The sequence below is a fragment of the Acartia tonsa genome, chromosome 5 (assembly GCF_053477335.1).
Source record: "Acartia tonsa isolate MP-2025a chromosome 5, ASM5347733v1, whole genome shotgun sequence".
Classification (NCBI taxonomy): Eukaryota; Metazoa; Arthropoda; class Copepoda; order Calanoida; family Acartiidae; genus Acartia; species Acartia tonsa.
Window position 1 is genome coordinate 16,046,795 of NC_137264.1, and position 21,447 is coordinate 16,068,241.

The 21,447-nt window shown below is 35.1% G+C and overlaps 1 protein-coding gene across 1 annotated transcript in view; it reads right to left on the reverse strand.

Moving 5' to 3' along the window:
- The window catches only part of LOC145318863 (solute carrier family 13 member 2-like), a 70,844-nt gene that overhangs the window by 14,136 nt on the left and 35,261 nt on the right, over window positions 1-21,447 (reverse strand). Inside the window, exons 10-20 of the mRNA XM_080160524.1 lie at window positions 19,356-19,422; window positions 18,891-18,920; window positions 18,428-18,498; window positions 18,059-18,102; window positions 17,233-17,289; window positions 16,650-16,712; window positions 15,827-15,897; window positions 15,201-15,242; window positions 7,150-7,263; window positions 6,743-6,829; window positions 6,259-6,293 (exon numbers count right to left, since the gene is read on the reverse strand). Coding sequence (XP_080016650.1) covers window positions 6,259-6,293; window positions 6,743-6,829; window positions 7,150-7,263; window positions 15,201-15,242; window positions 15,827-15,897; window positions 16,650-16,712; window positions 17,233-17,289; window positions 18,059-18,102; window positions 18,428-18,498; window positions 18,891-18,920; window positions 19,356-19,422 — 681 coding nt within the window. The remainder of the gene's footprint in view (window positions 1-6,258; window positions 6,294-6,742; window positions 6,830-7,149; window positions 7,264-15,200; window positions 15,243-15,826; window positions 15,898-16,649; window positions 16,713-17,232; window positions 17,290-18,058; window positions 18,103-18,427; window positions 18,499-18,890; window positions 18,921-19,355; window positions 19,423-21,447) is intronic.

Sequence of the window (21,447 nt, forward strand, 5' to 3'; positions counted from 1 at the left end):
TCAACATGATGGAACCTGCCCGACTGAGCCTACCCAGCAAGAGTGGAGGGGCGCTGCCCAGCGTCCCTGAGACGGTGTATGGGGAGGTCCTGGCAGCCGCCGAACGAGAGAGGCAGGAGGTGCTAGCCAGCACCTCTGCATCGATGTATGGGACGCCACCCGGCGTCGCCACCTGGGATGATGGGGGGGTGCTATCCAGCGCCTCCCACCTGGTGCCTGGGGCGACAACCGTCGCCGCCACCGAGATACCTGGATCCTGGAACGAGCCAGCCTGCAACCTGATGTCTGGGGCGACAACCTTCGCCGCCACCGAGAGACCTGAGTCCTGGAACGAGCCAGCGGTCCCAGAGGAAGGGGTGACACCCGTCACCCCCAGTCAGCCAGCGCCACCAGCCTGCAGGGAGAGCCCAGCTACATGCCAGCCAGCGCCACCAGCCTGCAGGGAGAGTCCAGCTACCTGCCATCCAGAGCCCCCTGCCAGCCAAGGGAACCCAGCTGCTCAACATCAGGATAAGTTGAATTTGTTAAATGTGTTGTATCCAAAATATTGTAAACACCCAGCCTTGCCTGTGCCCCCTGCACCTGAGGCTGGGGAGATTGAAATTTGGGAAAATAAGGACTTGCCTGTGCCACATGCACCTGAGTTCCTAGGGCAGGGGAGGGCAGTGAGTAAGGGCGAGCCTGTGCCACATGCACTTCAGCCCCATGCCACTGGGCATGCTTTGGACAAGGGAAGGGAGCACTTAGGGCTAGGGGAGCCGACACCCAGGCAAGTGCCAGTCGCTTGCCAGTCTGTCATTGGGGAGGGTATCGGGGTGCCTCGGCCGCATACAGATAACGCTCAATGGAAACTTGTATCTAGCCAGGAGCAGCCCAGCCGTGTCCAGTCCCAAGAAGCAGCCGTGACCAGAGCTGAAGATCCCCAGCCGCGTGTACGAGGAAGATGGTTACCTGGAAGCCTCTCCCATTGGTGGATGGTCCTGTGGGGCCTCCTGCTGGCAGCCGTGTGGCCTACAACCAGCTACGTCCTGGTGGGGTGGGACTGTGCCAACCCCACCCATGTCACGTCTTACAATAAAGAAAAGATGTGTAACACGGAGCCCCTACACCAGGAGGTGCCCCTGGGCCATGAAGTGCACGTCCTGCAGCAAGTCAAGGTGAGGGAAACCACTGGGTACAGCTGTCAGCTCACCGTGTCCCAGTGGACATTCAGGTGTGGGGTATGGGGTCACCTCAAGGTGACCTCGGTCCCCACCCTCATGAGGCCAACCAAGATAGACCCAGAAGCGTGCCGAGACCTGGCCAGGAACCGAGTCTACACGTTGCCAGGCAAGACCCAGCCACTGACGTTCCAGCTGAACCACCCCCTGTTCTTCACCATCGACATGGTGGGCGCCCTCGTCAACAGCCCCGAGGGGGTGGGTTGCGAGGGGGAGGACGTCCACTTTGAGGGCCAGCTATACCGCAACGAATTAGTGCTCCAGGAGCGGCGGCTGCTGGTCAAGGAGGAGACCTATGTGGTGGAGGATGGACGGGTGGAGTCCCAGTCTGACCACCTGACCCTAGAGTGTCCCCATTCTGAGCTGTCCTGCATCACTGGGGAAGCAACCTACGTGTGGGACCACCTGGGAAGAGATTGCCCCTTGAGGCTGATCCGCAGCCTCCAGCCCAGCCTGGTGATGGATGCATATCTGGTTGACCATCAGGCCCAGTTTTTCATCAACATGACCAACCCTACCTCGATTGTGAACTGCGACTTCGAGGCCCATGCCACAAACCATCCAGCGTTGTTCGTGGCAGCTGACCCAGCCGCGGCTGCGCTGCCCAGAGTGTCGGCCAGGGATGTTGACGTTCCCCTTCAAGCACAGATCCATGCAGGTTATATTGGGTTTACCCTGGAAACGCGCATGAAAAGCACCGCAGCAGAAGAAGTAGCGGCCAACTGCTGGAAGCTCCAGCAACTAGACCCGGCCCACCCGGTGCGTGTCCAGGGGAGCACGTTCTCGGTACTGAGGGGAGACATCCTGCTGCAGCTGACCTGCCAACGCCACAAGTATGTTGTCCGCGAACACAAGGAGTGTTGGGACAAAGTGCCAGTAGAGCCCACAGGTTTTGTAGACGCTGTGACACGGGTATACAGTGAACACGCCACCAAGATTCCTTGCTCCTCCACCTACCCCCTGACTGTGCACGCAGAGGAAGGCTGGATAGAGTTAACCCCTGCTCCCAAGAAGAGGCCACCCCCGCTGGATACGCCGAAGCAGTTGTTGACAGAACCCTTAGATGACTTCAGTTCAGGTGGCTTGTATTCGCAGGCTGAGTTGAACGACTGGCAACAACTGCTGGCGTTCCCAGCATACAAGAGTGCCATGCTGACCGGCCTATCCTATGGCTCCTGCGTTCAGCAAGGCAGCTGTTCGGCCACAGGAGACCATGGGATAGTGTCCTACAACATTGACCGACTGGCGGAGGAAGGAGAGGCAGCCCTGGATGTCTGGGCTGGATTTAGACAAGCCATCCACGAGTGGGGAGATGGCGCAGCCATACTGTGTTTGCTGTTGTTGATCCTCAAACTGCTGGGGGATCTAACCATCATTTCCCTAGCAGCAGCACAAGGAGGAGTCCGAGCAGCCCTGAATGCGATATCACAAGTGTTCCTGTACCATCCAGCTTTATATAGGAAAGCGCTGGCTAGAGCCAGGCTCAACCATGCCAAGTCCCGGGACTTTTCAGTGGACTGGGATGCCATTCCCATCGGCAGGGAAGCAGCAGAGGAAATGGTGTCTATGAAATCCACTGACAGCGGGCATGACCGCCCAGGTAGGCCAGGACCGCCCGCTGGCAGACCCTGCGGCCCCTCAGGAGGACAGGCCGCTGCTCAAACGATCAACCTGACAGCCAGTGCCCCAGCCGCTGCCAACAACAACCAGCAGGCCCCACTGCTGACTGTTCCAGCAACAACTGTGCCACCAGCAAACCTGATACCTGCCGGCGCTGACCAACGTGTCCAACCCAAGCCAGCCTCTGCCTTCTATCCCACATTGGGAGCCCATCAACCCTAAGAAGATACTCACCACTAGGATTCCATTGAATCATTATCGTTTGTATATATTTTAGCCCTAAGAAGCGGGCCGAAGGCCTCAACCACTGTCGGAAGTCTGGTAGGGAAACCCCCTCCCAGCCTTCCGAGGGGAGAGTTGTGGTATTCGGCAACCGTGAGCCATGCCTATGGCACCCCTGATCTGGGGTTCGGTGGAGGGTCAATGGCCCTCCCCCGAGTCCTGGGGAAGGGGTCTAGTGACCCCCTCCCTACGCTTAGAATTAATGATTGAATCTGTCATGTTTATTATGGTTAACTGTATTCTTAATTCTCCCCCACCCTTTTCAGGGATGGGGGATCATTATTGCCCAAACTGACCATTGTATATGTATTATTTATGCTTTTATGTTATGATTATTTATTCCTATCCATGTTATTATTGTTTGTTGTATATAGCTTCAGTATCTCTTAACCCTTCAATAAAGTGACAACTGAAAATAGATGTTGATCATTATCTAGTGAAAGCTAGAGAAGCGTAGCTTCTCTATAGTAAGGTGTCCACGTCTGTCACACTGCCGTAATCTAATTGAACTCCGGTGTCTGCCATTTATCCTCGGCGGATACCACATATATATACATCTCATGAAATTAAAATCTATAAAAGAAATTTATGTTAAGAGAGGAAAATAGAAATGATTCAATATTCAATTTTTATAATTGGAAATGATTTAAAATTAGAATTATTAGATATCAATAACAAATGATAATTCTATCAGCTTCATTTTCATAATAGTGCTTCTACTCTATAACAATGGAACATACGTTTGTCTGTTGGAAAAATACAATTATCAATTAAAGTTCTATATATCTAAAACTATTGTCTTTTTTTTTATTGCTTCGCTACTTGATGATAAAATTGCCAATGGTAAACTAAAATAAATCTACAAAAAAATATTTATCCTTTTTATAACTATATTTTTTTAAAGCTGCATATGTTAGGCATCCGTTGATTAAAAAGAAGCCTTTTAATCAGCGATTTAATGCAATATATTTATAATGTAATCTTTGTTATTCTTTTACTCTGAATTGTTCTCCTATTTCTTTCAGAAGCAAGGCTTTTATGTTTGTTTGTTAAAATCTGAACACAGTAATAGTGTCTGACTGATAATGACGTTATTACAAAAAAAATTAGCCAATAAGAGGCCACTATAAATTTTACCATTGGTCAATAGCGGCCTCTCATTGGCTATTTTTTTTTTGTTACGTCATAATCAGTCAGACACTATTACTGTGTTCTTTTGATTTGCTGTTATTTACAAAGATGTTTTTTCATATTGAAACACGCTTGCAGCAGAAAAAAATCCATAAATAAAGTTGTTAATTGTAAATAAGGTTGACCATTTAATGCTTAAACATTGCCTTTAGTACATATTTATTGTAAGGTTTTCGGTAAAAGCCATCCCTCCAACCTACCCCACTTTTTTTCCAAATCTTTCATTCTAGTCTTCTCTTATCCCCTAGATCCAGTCGTAGAGGAAATCATAGTTCCTACAAGTTTGATTATGATGATCCACTTCTTCTTGGACATTTGGAAAGCTTGTTATTGTTGCGCTACTCACGTGCAACATTGTCTTTGTTTCATAAACGTTCACAATAAACTTTTGTAGAAAAAAATATATTTCATGTCTCACAACTCTTTAAACTTTAATTATTTATGCTATATTCAGGGATCTTGAGGGATAAGAGCATTGATGATAAATCTATATTTTTATATACAGTGTTTTTTTTATTGGAGCAAAGTATTTCTTAATTAAACCCACTTACCATTGACAGAAATTAATAACCAATACCTTTTTCTTCATTGGCTTGGGGCATTTTTTATTTGGAAAAAATATTTCGCAGTTTCAAAACTCTATGGGGGCAAACATCTTTTCTTGGACATCTATGATACCCCCCCGCCCCCCCCCCCCCTATGATAAATAAGGGAGGGAGTCGGGTATTATTTTCGCTATGCCTACGTGGGGTGGGGGGGGGGGGGGCTAATCTGCAGTGCCATAACCCTGCCCACCCAATAAGATCTAATCTAATAGGGGGAGTGGGTGGGTGATGTTTAGCGCTTAACGAGGCACTTTGAGGAATAACAAAAAAATTCTGACACCTCTTTGAAAAATGTTTTGTCTTATTTTTAAACCTTTTTATCTCTGATACAGCGTCGCCTACTGCGGAACAATAAGTTGGAACATTTTATAAAATCATGCAACCTTTATTTTGCATTAACAAGGAAAGATTTATGAAAAAAGATATCATAGTAGTAAAAAATACGTTGGTTGACTGACGAACTGTCAGAACACTGCTAGTTTAAGCCAACCAATTAATATTTGATAAAAGTTTTTGAGCCAACGAATGAGGGGAATTATTCTTATAAAACCTTGGGATTTATAGTCCAATGTTCCCTCTCTTTCTGGAATTTAAAGTCTATACTAACATTTCCTATGAAAGTTTTAATGTTACTTTTTAATATTCTTTCTACTTTGTTATTTATTATATCAATCCATGTCTTCCATTATTATGCACAATTGCGTAAATATAAATTATGTTTTTAATCAAAATAAAACATAATTGAAATAATTAAATTTTCATTAATTTGTTTCATGAAACCAAAAAACATGATTTTATCGACTTTAGCTATTATCAACAAATAATATATGTGTACAAAAAACTAAGGAGGTTGGATACATTCCTCTAGGTGTTGACCCTTCCTGAACCCCTGTACATTCCATTGACAAAGGTCTAAACCTCTCTGACACACCCAACTTAAACATCTAAGGGGATGTAAAGTATAATTATTCATACCTCCCTTAAATAAAAGGTGTTTGTGAAAAAAAATTGCTTGCTCAGCGTCAATTTACCAATTGAACCTGAATTACACATCTTTTTCTGGGAATTTTAGAGGGCGGGGGGGGGGGGGGTGGTTCGCTTCACGCTACGACCTGGCAAAACCCTGTGAATGCAACAAAATAGGAATATTTCTATTTTATATCTCATAAAACGATAGGTTAAAATTTTGACATAATTCATCAGGTACGCTTTGTATTGTCCTAGATGGATATTAAGCTATTTAAAACAATCTTGATTAAAATAATCTTGATCTTAATGAAAATCAAACTCGCAGACAGACATCTTGTTACTTAATTAAGAAAATTTCAAAGGTAATTTACCTGTTCAAAGGTGCAAAAGGCCAGAAGTTGTAATCCTGAAATAATATTGTCATTATCTACGAAGATTATCTACAGGTTATTCAAATAGATTCTTTGTTAATAATATTTAGAACTGAATGAGTTTATTTGCTGGTATGATATTCACAATTAAGATTGACAATAAACCACAAAGAGTGTTCTATTGAGCTTTTGTGCCTCGATCTGTGGTCAATTTTTAAGATTTAAGAAACAAACCAGCTGATGAAAGTTAATTTAAAAAAAAACAGTCAATAAAGTACAAATTAGAATTCAGCTATTTTCAGTAAAAATGACAATGACAGTAAAAAAAGAAAAATCAAGCCAATACGAGAAAATGGCAAAACCGAGAAAATAATCAGCCAAAAACTGTAAACTTAAGGAAAAAAGCAGCAATAACAGTCAATATAGATAATTATCTAGCCAATCAGAGTCAACCAGAGAAAAAGTCTAGCCAATGAATTGCTACCTGTGGAAGAATGAATAGAAGTATGCACATGAGAATAGCAGGTGTTGCTGACCCTACAGCCACTGTCGTCCCTCGGGATGTTTCAACCTAAATTTTGACTTTTTATGTATAAAGATGTATACATGACATAATTTTTTTTATTTCTAAACACAAATTTTTAAAAAAAAATTGTGTTTCATAGTTGGTAAGAACAAAACACAACATAAAATAGGCAACATAATCTTTTATTGCATGACATTTGCCAAGAAGTCCATGTCAATGTGTTAAGTCCGTTTCTATTACTCTTTTGTGTTTATGTGATGAACAAAAAGGAACATCTTTGGTATGACTCGTTGTAGCAAAATCTAGTACCTGACACCTAAATTCAGTCATACCTAGTTATAGAGTAGCTACGCTACTACAATTACCTTGAAAATATCACCCCATCCTGGCATGAAGATGGGCGTCTTGAAAAACCAGAGTAGAATGAGAATTAAGAACAGAACAAAAACTTGAACCTCGTGTAGAGTCATCGTGCCGAGCTGAAATAATGTACACTGTAAAAAATAATTTTTTCATTTAGTATCAATTGATATGCTGGGGTTGTATTAGACCTGGACCCGTAAGTGTGCTGTATTGACCATGTAGCACTATATATCGTAATAACTATTACTGTACAGAGATATTACGTTTTTAGTATCAATTTTTACCCGACAGAGTAACAAAAATTACGAACCAGAGTATTAAAAACTTCCTTCTAGCGTATTGAATTTTATTCCATAGAGAGTATTAGATAATACTATAAAATGCACATTCTTTATTTAGTAATACATATTACTCCATAGAACACTAAGTTATAGGAACACAGTAATAGTGTCTGACCGATTATGACGTAACAAAAAAAAATAGCCAATGAGAGGCACTATAAATTTTACCATTGGTCAATAAGGGCCTCTCATTGGCTAGTTTTTTTTTGTTATGTCATAATCAGTCAGACACTATTACTGTGTTCAGTTATACTCAATACAGTATTGGAATCTTCCTTATATCATAATGAGGTTTTTTTGCTAGAACGTATGGGATGATGGTATACAGTAATGAAATGAATTTATAGTATTATCTGATGCTAAATTTTTTATATATTTTTAACAGTGTATTCTGTTAACTGTTTTTAAAAGCAAAGCTTTTCTATAATTAGGGTCGGTCCGTCCGTATCGGTTAGCTGTTTTCGTTGATTTAGGCATGTTATAATTACACTATTAGTTTCAAAATTTCATTGTGATTCCTGTAATAGTTAGGTATGATTTAGAAAGCATATCAACTCTATAATCGTTAACAGCATATCTGTATGTCCTTTTTAACTTTGTTTAACACAAAAGTTTTATGTGATAAAATTATTCGATTGACCTGATTTTTGGAATACTGATTCCTAGGACAACAAAGTACAATGTTATAAGCAAAGCATCTCTATATTCAAGTCCTAAAATGTAAGTATATCCATAAATATATCCTGTATTTAAGCAGTATTTATTCAGTTTTGACACGCTACAAGTGTTAATTTTTGTTTGTCCTATCGTTTTAGAGCCTCGCTTTTATGAATGTTGTCATCCTTGTTGTTATATTTTTTCGCTATTCACAAATTTAAACTAATTAATAATGATAGGGGCATGATGTAAAAAATCTATTTTAAGAACAGTAAAAAATTTGTGTATGGTTTGAAAACTTTTGTAAACTGGGCAAGTTTGCAAACTTTATACGTGGGAATTTATTCATTTTAGCAAGACAACAACTTTGTAACTATTGCAGAAGATTATTTACCTTATGATTGCACAACATTAGTCTGTAAGTCTTGATTGTTAAATATTAATGAGTTTCCCCTGATTCAGACAAAAATTTTTTTTGCCTATAAAGAAATTAAATTTAACTGTTTTATCTCAAGACTGTAAAGTCTCAAGGGTTGCTAAATTTTGCATACACCAGGGAGAGAGATAGAGAGAGAAGAAGCAACAACGGGGATTAAATTGATCAATTACTCTAGTTAAACATTATAAAAAGGTATCAAAGGCAGAAATATGGGGTCATCGAAATAACAATTTTTGATGACCCCATAATGGCGAGGCAGCTGTCCCAGTATCCATGACACTCTAACATCAGGTCCAACAACCAAGCAACCTTTTCAGTCCAAACAGGTGTATTAGTTGACATCAGTCAGACATCAACTATTTAATTACACGACGTTTGTTTGGAAATCCTAACTGAGCATTGTAATGAGTTGCGCCTACTCTAACTATTAATGTCGCCCACCTGACATAGCAGAAATAGGAACCTGTTTTAACTTCTTTATCTATGACTCGGATTAGGCCGAGATTCGAACCTATCACCTCCCCGACGAAGAGCAGATGCACTACGTGTTGAGCCATGGTCGTGGATTCGAAAGGCAATTTACAATCCTTATTCACCCAAAGTTTACAATCTTTCAAATAGAGAGTTAAAAACTTTTGGTAAAGATTATCCTTGGTTTTTGGTACTTTCCTCAATTTTAAAAATAAGATTAATTTATCATCTATTGCATTATCCCTGTATCCCTGACTTAAACCTACCAACAGATGTACTGAATTTTAGTTTCCGAAAGTGTGCGTAGCTTCCGCGTCCTATCTCAAAATTTGCTACTAGCTAAAAAAGCTTTAAACTTCCCCCCAAAAAATCAAAATTTGAAAAATTAAAATTTTGAATGTATAATGTATAAATCGTTTATACATTATATCGCTTTTCCCTTTGACCGGAGAAGCTGAAAATAGCGTTTGCAATAATTGGGTTATCTGCTGTACAACTTTTGAAATTATTGAAGAAATAGGCAATCCATTTTCAGCACATCTACCAACAACATGTATGAAGGATCAGAATTGTACAAAAATTTACTTTTAATCTATTTTTAATAACGCGACATGAGTTCTTAAAATAATAGATTCGGGAAAGCGGCAATAAGTATTAAATTCAAATGCAAAAAATCCTCTAATATTTAATTCAAAATCTTTAAAATTGTACAATTTCAACATTAGAAATTCCCTTTTTACACCTAAAATATAATGTAGTTATTTAGAAATATATTACAACTTTATTGGGAAGGTACACAAAAAAGTGTAATAAGCATATTTTTAAAATTTTTTATATTTATCAAACACCTTGTAAATATTTCATGTACAAAGTTTATTTTTAAATAAAAACTATGATCCTTATTGAACATTTTTATACAATAATTTCTGTTGTACAGTATCTAGTTAATATTACTACAATAAAAGTTAAAGTGCATTTATACATAAGGTTTCAATGTGCTTTTACTTGATATATGCAAATTTAAAAAAAAATTATATTTATTAAATTTCTATTTTTTATGGTATCATTGGCAGAGAAGCCTTCACCCTTTTTTGAATGGAGGGGTGGGATTTATTATTTTTTTTTATTGATTCTGAGTAATTTTTTCCAGGATTAGGATTCCCTTAATTTCTTAAAAGTGGCTTTACACCAAAGAATGAACGAACAGACGGACAGATGGACAGATATACTTTGTTTTAGGATATTTTCTTATTTTTATGAATATGATTCTTCTTGTTTTCTATTTAAAAAATTCAAAATATGTAAAATGTTAGTCTAGAGGTTTCTAATAAAATCAAATTTATTAATTTTTCCATAAATTTTAGGGAAGGAGGGGATATCAAAATGTAAATTTTCCTAATGTACCTAAAGAGTTTAAGACACGTTATCTAATTTGTTGACTCAAAAACTTTTGGGACTTTTTCTAATTTTAGTTGGTTGATTAAAAAATAGCAGTGTCAAAACTTTTTACTAATAATTGTAATCTACAGAAATGATAATTTTCTTTCCAGTGTAGATTTGAAACCGATTAATACCCCCTGAACTTAAACCGGTTGTAAACCATACTGAAAAATCTTGTATAGCATCGTATAACAGACAATTTTTCCACCATTAAAGAATCATCAATTTATTACAAGTTTTGTAAGCCCAGGTCCTTGGCCCCTTGGGGTTAACACAACTTGAATTGATCTTATAATATCCGCTGTTATAATATTTGAGGATGTAATTTAATTTATCGTCCAATGTATTATCCCTCTAATCTTATTATTGTCTGGTATAATATTTTTGGTATAACAAATTTATATTTCTTTGGAAATTATAAACTTTCAATTCTTTTTAAATGTTATGAAAATCAATATTCTAGCATTAGAAGATAAAATATCATTTTCTTATAATTAGGATAGTTATCTATAAAGAATCTAAAATAAGTGGAGCAGCTACTCTTTCACTAAATTATGTCTGTTTGTCCGCGATTGCGAAAAGGGGAAACTAAGTAAATTCACTTTATATTCATTGTTTAGAATTATAGATGCATTTCGAAACACTTATTTTTAGGTATTACAGACTAGATTTTGCTTATTCAGGGATAGAAGCCTGACCACTGATAATGAGTAATCAAATATATTTATAAAAAAGGGAAGAAAGGGAAATTGGGCTGTTTATTACACAAGTCCCCCTAAGTTTTATAATAACCTTTTTGTTATTCATTGGCACAATATCATTGGGGACTATTGTTGAATTTCGATTGGTTTGATTATCAAGTTAAGTGCACAAAAGTTTCAATTACTTATATTGTAATCTACAAAAAAGAAAATTAATTAAACATCTGATGGGATCCGACATTGTTTTTGATTGATCATCTGCTCTTTAACTCACTTTGTCCGTTTGTCCGTTCATGATTTTTTTGCTTCGCTATTTATTGATGTTGTCATTCTTGTTTTCAATGAATAGATACATATATAACTAGTTTAAATCTTGAAATCTGAAAAATATTATGGTCAAGAGTTTTCAGTTATGAAACTTTTTATAGATGTTCCTTTTGGAACAGTAAAATGCAAAGCGTCTCAACCTCGGTGTTAGCCTAATGAAAAAGCTGCGGATTCTTGAAATTCGCACGGCTAATTGCGGCTGCAAAAGTCACAACTGTTAGTTATTCTTAAAATTTATGTACCTTTGTTATGCTTTTGAAGTCTGCTTTTTTTATATAAATGATGCCTACCTTTTTGTGCGAAACATCATCTTATAAAACATTGGCAGAAATGTTTGAATTCTCAATACTAATGTTTCATAAGAAAAATATATTTTCAATATATAATATTCCATTTCTTAGGATTTCAGGTATAGGATAATGGATGAAAAGTTAACCTTCCCTAAATTAAAAGAATTAAAATACTTTGGTTAATGTTAAATTTTGTTAAGAAAAAATTATTGTATTCTTGTTTTTTTTTGTAAGAACAAACTTTTTATTTCTTTTATGTAAAAAGTATATTTTACCTCATACTTTCAAACCAAGATATTGACCAGGGCTCTACCTACATTTAAGCCTCAGTAAAATCGTCATATAATGACTTTAAAATTCAACTGGATGTCTAAACCTGTCCCTTAACAGACAATCCACTTTTTCAGAGTTTTTTATTTTGCATACAAGCGGGTTTAAATTTGAGGCTTATGCGCGGCTGGTTAGCCCTAATATCAACATCAATAAAAAAAATTTAACAATTGAACCACCAATTCAAAAATCGAAGGGAGTTGAATAATTTCAAGATTTGAAGTCAAAATATTTAAGAAGTTCAAATCAAAGTATTTTGTGATATTTATTTTAGAGTTACTACGTTTTCAAAATTAAAACTAATTGCTAAGAATCATTGTGATTTGTTTAAAATTAGTAGGACGATTATAACATGTCTACATTTAACTTAATTGTAAAGAAACTGTAAAAAAATACTATGCAAAACACAAAGACTATGATTGCACTTTTTGTTACCTATAATAAGTGATGAGTGAACAACTTTTGTCTTATTGTTTTTATTTGGCACTACTTCTATATGTGTAAAAGATGTGCAATCATTTCCACCTTAATATCAACATGGTCAATCTATATTGCCGCGAAAGTAAAAAATCTAAATATGTAATATATTTTAACTAGATATTATTTTGGGCCATTAGATGAATTTATATTTTGCTTTTATCTGATATCCATTATGTAACTACTACATTAATGAGTTTGCCTGTTCAATAGAGAAGCTTTACATAGGCCCCGGAATGGATTTACAGTAATTTATGTTTGATACATGTCCTCCGATTATTTTAAGCTATTTATCTTCCTAATTTCCCATTTCCTTTGTTTTTGGTGCAGAAGTAATGGCGACTAGTATAATGTATATAAATTGTAGTTTTCAAGAGAGGTAGAAACTATGTACTTTTATATTCTAAAAGTGTTGTAGGCGTTTTCACTCAAAGTGCCCTGTGGAGCACAGAAATTTACCCCCTCATTGCCTATTTGTAAAACAAATTGAAACAAAAGGAGGGGGGGGGGGGGGCAGATTTGTTTGTTTACAACTTTAGGTCAGGTTAGCCCCGGGTTTAGAGCCTCCGTGGGGCTTAAGCATAAGAAAAAAATTTCACTACTGCATTCAATAAAGTTAGAAAATAAGGAGGCGGGGTTTCAGTGATCGATTGTCACTTTCTTGGAAAGCACCGTGTGGCGGTAGAAGTGAAGTTTATTCAAAACAAAAAGAATTAAAGAAGGATGTTAACATCTAATAAAAGCGAAGCTTTTTGAAGCCCAAAAAGTCATGCCCTACTATACAGATTTTCAAATAAAGGCGTTACAAAGTGGGGAGGGTGGAAGGGGGCATACTGACCCCATGCTATTTGTCCTTTGGTTTATTAAAAATCTAATTTAAATTAGAATTGAAAAAAATCATATAAAATTTTAGTGTGCTGTTTTAAATTTAAAAAGACCCTGTTAATTAATTATCAATCATTCAATGTCGTAGCAATTGTTATTTAGATAAAAACATTCTAAACTGTAGCCACACCGAGTAGCAACGGCATTGGGTTTCTGTTGTTATGTGTTTTAAGCTTCAGATCTAGAGTTTACATTTATTATTACATAGACAGCATGATATCCATGTATTTAGGTATACACCTCCATAACAACACAAATTTAAACCAAGAATTTAATACCATTGATATTATATTTCGTTTGACAAAATATGAAGGTTCAAGTAAAAATATTTTCAATGGTGAAAATATTCTTTACCACAAAATAATTCAATATGAAAGATTGTTCTTATGATACCATGGTCTTACAAATTAATTGCTACATAAAATCTTTTAGAACTTAACTAATGGACCGACTTTTCCACCCCATGAACCATATTCAACACTCTAATATTACATAATCTATAAGACCTCTAAATCTAGATTCAGCCGGTTTTACTTTAGACTTTGGGCTTCAAAACAATGTTGTTGCATTGTTGTTAAAAAGTTTGGGTATAGTCCCTTTCGAGACAACGCCTCTTAATGGGCGTTTCGTGGTATTTTCACAGTAGCTTTCCTCCTATTTCTAGCACCTGCAGGGGGCTCTAAACCTGCGGGGAAATCACCTAACCTAGCTTAACCTAAAATAACCCATTAAAGCTACTGTGAAAATACGAGGAAACGCCCCTTAAGAGGCGTTTTCACGACAGGGACTATAACCGAAAGTTTTACTTCATATTTTGGGTTGTTTACTAAAAGATTACTTTTCCTTAATCAGAAAGATATATATTTCACTTAATTAAAAACAAACTTTAAAGATTACTCAAAAATTGAATTTTATTCTAATTTTCTATTAAAAAAAAGGATATTAACCTTTTTCATGATTCTTTTTAATTTAATGTTATTTTATTTGTATTGTAAGAAATATCTAGTTACTTTTAAACATTCTTGAAGCTTAGCCCCAATCCTCCTTTCTTTAGAGCGAGGGATGAATGGTTGAATTAACAATAAACTACACAGACAAATTTGAAATAAAATGTGGGAGGGGTTTTCTGTGGTCCACTCGTCAAACTTTGGGATACCCAAGCCACGTTGACAACATCCTGATAATGTAGTTTGCGTAGGATTAAGCAGTTTATAAAATTTTAAGCGACAACAACATTTTTACTTCTAACAATAGGATAACTATTGTAGGTTTGACTTTCGCATAACAATTGATAATTATCCTTATACTAAAGTAACAGGATGTTTGTTTGTCTGTGTGTGTATCTGTGTGTCTGTACCGAAGGATCTCGCTAACCGCTGAACCGATTGGGTTCTCCTTAACAGGGTAGATTCTCATATGTCCCGGGAAGGTTTTTAACTATTTTGGGGGAGGGTACCACCACCCTCCCAAGAGAAATCACAATAAAATCGAATTTTTAAAAATATTTTCGCCGCATAGTGTGGCTAGCGTAGTCTCGCTAGCTTAGTCGCGCTGCGTAGAAGCATGAATTTAAGAGCTGATAACATGGACAAATTATTTCTCAAATTAGATATTTAAAATAAATTAAAAACATTTAAATGCCACTAGAGGCCTCTAGGGGCGTAGCCGCTAGTATAAAATATAATCATAACTAACCTTTGCGTATCTGTTATTGATTTCTCGCAACGCTCGTGCTTCCTTAATAATACATAAAAAATTACTTTCATTGATTTTTTTAAAAATTCGTTTAAAAATGAGTTCAACTCTTAGTTTATATTCATTGCAAAATTTGGATAATGGAAAGAAAACGAATTAGTAAGTTACGTCGTATTTTCACACTTTTGATTTAATTTTTGTTTATTTTATGTTAGGTTAGTTTAGGTAAATGTTAAAGATTTTTCCCGCAGGGTTAGAGACCTCCACAGAGGCTAAAATTTTGTAGAGAAAAGCTAATGTAAAAATACGACAAAATTCTCTACTACGAAGCAGGTCAAAAATTAAATTATATATATAATTATTATTGTTGATGGTTTAGATTGTATTGTCAATAATTACAGCCATGCATGCGATTTATTTTGTCGTATGCGCTTATTTTCATCATGAAAATGTACAATCATAAGATTAAGACCAGGATTTCTATCCGGTGCCTACGTCATCTCTGGGCTAAAAAACTGAGGTGGATTCTTAAAAAACTTTTTGGCTCACTGCCTCACTAAAATTAGTCCGCGGAAAGCTGTCTATAATACGATGCGATAAATAACTATTCTTGTATTGGTACTTACTTGATCTACAGTTGATGGTTTATAGTTTTTGCCAAGAGAAAGCCGTTGAAGTTTCTGGAGCCAAGCCCAAGCTAAAACCAAAACTAAAGAGTATTTGCACTCCATTGATATTTTTGGTGTTTTCACAAAAAATTGCTGGTTGCAAAGACGTCAAAGCTTTTTTGTTCGGGGTGTATAACCATCCTCTCAAAGTAGGCGGGGGGGGGGGGTTCTATTAAAAACTGTTCTTCCTTTTTTAGGAAAGGGGGTTTTCATACTCAACAAGGTACTTTTTATGAAAGCGAACTTTTTACTGTCTTTTCAAAACATAACAATAAGATATAATATTAACTCCAGATTATAGATAGGTTAGATTACCAGAGTTATATATCTAAATTTAAAACATCGCAGTAGAACAATTTATTTCTGTTTTTTTTTACATGATGTAAAAAGGTTGGACAAAATTCAATAATGTTTACAAAAATTTAATTTGTCTCTATAAAACTGAGTTAAACTAGATCTTTTTTTCATTATTAAAAATATTTTCCACAAAACTCTGTCTCAAGTTATTTTTAAATAATGTTTTTTTTTATTAATAAAGAAAGAACCAAATTTAAAATTTATAGAATTATTATCACTAAATAAATAAGTCATAGAAATTGGTCTATTGAGATGCAGTGTTCACGATAACAAACGGCTAACTAAAGTAATTCGTTTTTAAATTTCTAAATCTTACTTAAAAACATGTTTAAGTAATCTGTCAGATTTTTGATAGACAGAATGTCTACAAAAATGAATATTCAACCATTTAACAAGAATAAATAATACAAAGGTGTAATCTTACCAATAATTAAATTGAGCAACATCACAGGAATAGCAAATGCCATCCAGGAAGCAAATGTCAGTCCTTAAAAATATGATACTCGACAAAGTTGCTGAAAAATTAGCTGTGTGACGTCATGAAAAGGAGAGGAGAAGTGGGAAAGGAAACACCTTAATAAGAGATGGATCTATTGACGTAACACGGCTTATTTTTCCACCACTTTTGTTGAGTCTCGAAAAATATTATGTTTATTGATAATTGACCTAAAATGATTTTTAATAGTTTAGAATCTTTGCTGACCAATATACATTTCATCTTCTAATTTATGAATTAAGAGTTAATTAAATATATCTTTTTAGTTAATAAAAGACAAGATTTTAATAAATTTCCATAATTAAATACACTGCGGACCAAAAAAATAGGCAAATTCGAAAAATCATCCTAAATGAATAATGAAGCTGCTATTCTAAATATTCGGATTTGCCTACTTTTTTTTGGTTCGCAGTGTAGTTATTACATAATTACAATACAATCAACAAAATGAATTAGAAAAGTTGACTTGATTAAAAATAAATGATTGGCCGTTTCTAAGATCTTTACTAACCTGTAGGACCAAAAGTTTTTGTAAGAACTTCAGGCACAACCAGATTTGGAGGGGAACCTAACAATTAAAAATATATTTTATAGATTTTACAGATACTAGTTGGTTATAAATTAATTATCGCTTAATGTCTCTCTTTGTGTCGGGAAATATTTAAAAATTATAAAATTTAATCCAATTATATAAAAAAAATTTAGTACTTTACTAACAAATGAAATATGTCCAATTTTCAAATTTAAGAGAAAATTATAAAAAATATTTAAGATATTATAATTCAAAATTTGCAAAAACAGGGTGATTCAAAAAATTAAATTTTCTTTTTAATTTAACAACACTGCAAACTTCCACATCACGCAAGGACAACAATTTAACAACGTTTTTATTTTAAAATTTGTTTCCCTTTACTTTAACATTATGGTCTTATGCAATCTTTAGAAAATTCCTATTAATAATTTTAAAAAAATGTTTTATTTAATGAAGAATACTAATTACAACCAGCTACAATCTTTACTACTTATAAAAAAGTGTTCTCGGTAAAATTTTTATGTATCTTTTAAAAAGAATGTCGCAACTTCCATATTACAGTCTGTGTATTTTCTGTGTTTTTTTTTATCCCCCCTCCCCCGAATTTTTTACCCTAGGGGTAAGTTTGCTTGGGGGGGGGGGGGGATAATTTTATAATGTTAAAAAGTACATGGTCAAATTCAGTTTAGGCGCGTCTCTCTATTGGACTATGTAGTCCTTAGAATACGGCCACTCTGTTCCTCCGTGAAGTCTCAGGTTAAATAAAATATTAATAATTGGCAAGGCTAACCAGTGCTGAATTTACCTGTTACAACGCCTGTTCCTCCGATATTCGCCGCGTACGCAATACTGAAGAATAAAAACAGTCATCATCTTTCACAAAAATCGTAAATAATTCATACTTGAGATGTTTAAAATTTCTATCTGCCCATGAGGGAGGGGACATTGGATGGTAAATTACATTGATACTCAAAGTTTCACAATGAAGTTATCTTATTGAATTTTCATTCCTAACATTTTAACCTTTAGTTTTAATATACAGAGGGATAAATTTCGTTTTTCATCATTGGGGACGTATATATATATATCTTCCATCTTCTTAAGATGTTTACGAAATATTTACATAATTTTTCCTAGGTCTGTTAAAATAAAATTGATGGCTATTAATATTTTCCTGAGTAGAAGAAAATTTCGTTCAATTTCTTCTTTGGAGTTAATCTGATCAGGAGCCAACTCAACCATCACCTAAATCAAGCACAATTTTGTTCATAAAAGACGCAGCAATAACAAAATAACAAACACAGAAAAGTTCTATTCATGACTTTCTCTCATTGGATTTATATAGATTATGATAAATTTGCCAAAAACATGGAAGATGAACTTATTATGTCTATATAAATAGCCCAAAACCATCCGAAGTCTTAATTAAGTTATGGGTTACAGGTTGTTTTTGAAATCTTTTAGTTTCCATCCAGGCATAAGGTCGTACAAACCTAAACATTTCTGATCATATTGTAAGAAAAATGTTAAAAAATGGGGGATGAATTTTTCACAAATAAAGACTAAGACCGATAATTGATTCCAGTTGAGAGATCTTAATAGACTGACAAAGGGCCTGTCATTTTAGAAATGTGTACCTGATTTAACTCTACTACAGTTTCTTTCTCCTACAAAAAATATATAATTTTGTTAAAATAACGTCATAAATATCATATATAATTAGGGTATTCCCGTCAGTCTGGCCGTACTTATATCCGTTCCTTATTTCACTCAATGAGTCTGTATTTCAAACGCCAAAATTTTTTAATAACTTCATGTAAAAAAAATAATAGAATGCTGTCCTATTTCATCCCAGCTATTGTCAAATAATGTGTTACTATGGTAATAATTGACCTTGTTTCTTAATGAAAATCCAGGGCTCGGCAGCTGCGCGTCAATTGTAACGAAGCCTCAAATTTAAATCCTGTTTGGATGCTTTGAAATTTCTTTTTTGAAAGTTTAGACTTTCAGATGCTTGATAAAATTTATAAAAATTTTCCCTCAGGCTAACAGGCGGCTGAGGCGCGGCAACCGTGCCCTGTGCAAATATTATATCTGTTTACCTTTTCATTTTCTTCAATGATCGGTTTAATTTCAAATCTATTTACCATTCTCTCCATTGTATTTCGCCTACGTAATAAAAATAAGGATGAAATATAATAAGCAAATGTATATTCATTGAAAATATCATTTTCAAGGAATCATTCAAGCCGCAAGAAGGTCAAAGCTTATAATAGGAAGCAAAACAGATTTAACATTAAAAGTAAACAAATCTACACTCATTCAAAAGGGAAAAAAATCTTAAAATATTATGATATTGGGTTGAAAAATTAATTTATCATCTTATTATCTACCAGTGGACACTCTGAAGTCTAGACTTTTTCCTAATTGTATGAAAATGTAAAACTTTTCTACAATTCTTAATGATATTTATTTATTTTAGCATTTTTTTATCAAAAATATTGGAAATATTGTCTTTAAGATTATTTATATCGACAACTTTAAAACCTTCTAGACATAAATAATTATTTTCATGTTAAACTGATGTGTACAGTTCTTTTTTTATCTAAACTATTTATATTTTATTATTGCTATACTACCTACTTGGACTTATTTGTACTTGTTTCGAACATAATTTGATTATTTACTGATATGATATTTATATATATCAAAATGTAAAAAAACATTTTTCATTCATTTTTCCGTAAGACATTCATACTCTTGGAATAGTGTACAAAATATTTAAAACACATGAGATTTGCTTCTTTAAAGGTTTCAAATTTAAATCCCTTACACAGTCAATTTCAGAAGCTTTTTATAATGCCTATAAAAGATTACTTCATTCTAGCCTACCATTGGTCAATAAAAATGTATACTGGCCTGCCATTGGTAATTTTGTCTGTGTATAGGCCTAACATTGCTCATTTGTATTGTATGACATCATTTTTTTTATAGACACTATAAAGAGCTTCTCAATTTCATAATTCAATCAGATGTTCAAACGAACATAAAATAGTTGTAGAGTGGCCCCTATACTAAAAAAGTATTTGTAGAACTCAATTTAATTAATGAACTTAACTTGGATTTGCTCTCAATAACTTTCTCAGCTATGAAGATGATTTCTAAAGTTAATCAACTATAGCAATATCACACTTAAAGTACAAACACAAATTTAAAAAAATTTCCTCGCATGGTGAAGAAGGTGAGGAATGGGTTAATTCACCCAAAAAAAGCCTTAAGATATTCCAAACAATCCCGAAGCTTATGTGAAGCTTCCCTAAAATAGAGAACTAAATTGGTTCAGTAATTATCGAAATCTTACTACTTAATAAAAAAACCTTACTGCTTTATATAATAAAAACATTACTGCTTTATATAATAAAAAAAAGCTTTTTTACATAATCGTCTTGGTTATGTCAATTAAATTAGAGTATTATTGTATTAATCTAAATTAATTTTTATCCCATTTATAGAATCTTTGTGCCCTTTATACAAGCTGTCAAAGGTTCAACTTTAGATACCAGAAATTGGAGAGATTTAATTATTATTAATGTCCTATCCCTGAATCTGTCATAGAAATTAAATGGAATCAATATATGATTTCCCAACACAAAATAAGTAGATTTTCCTCAAATCGATTGATTGAGTAAAAACAAGGATGACAACATCCATTATCTAAAGCTTGACAAATCATACCAATGAAAAAGAGAACACTAAAATCATCGATAAACATGTACGGCCGTATAAGTAGTTTCATAGTGACGCTACGCTACAAACACAATACTTGATTGTCCTAAGAGTCTCTACTTCAATAATAATTACCAGGTAAATTATGCACACTTTTAAAAATCGGTCATGCTACATATTAGTTAAATATTTATTTTAGAAAGAGTTTAAAAGTAAAGACGTGGTTATGAAATGAAAATAAAGTGTTGTTTTCCTCAATTTAAAGTAATAAGTTTCCAGACAAAAGCATTGATTAGTGTCCAACAGTAATGGCTGCCTGCGACTTAAGGACGCTTTTAGTAGAAATAATTGATACCCCCAACAACCCTTTAACAAGCGACCTTTGCTCAATACGTAACACATCTGATCGTCGTCGGGGAGGTGATAGGTCAAAATCTCGGCTTAACACCGCCTCATAACTGAAGAAAA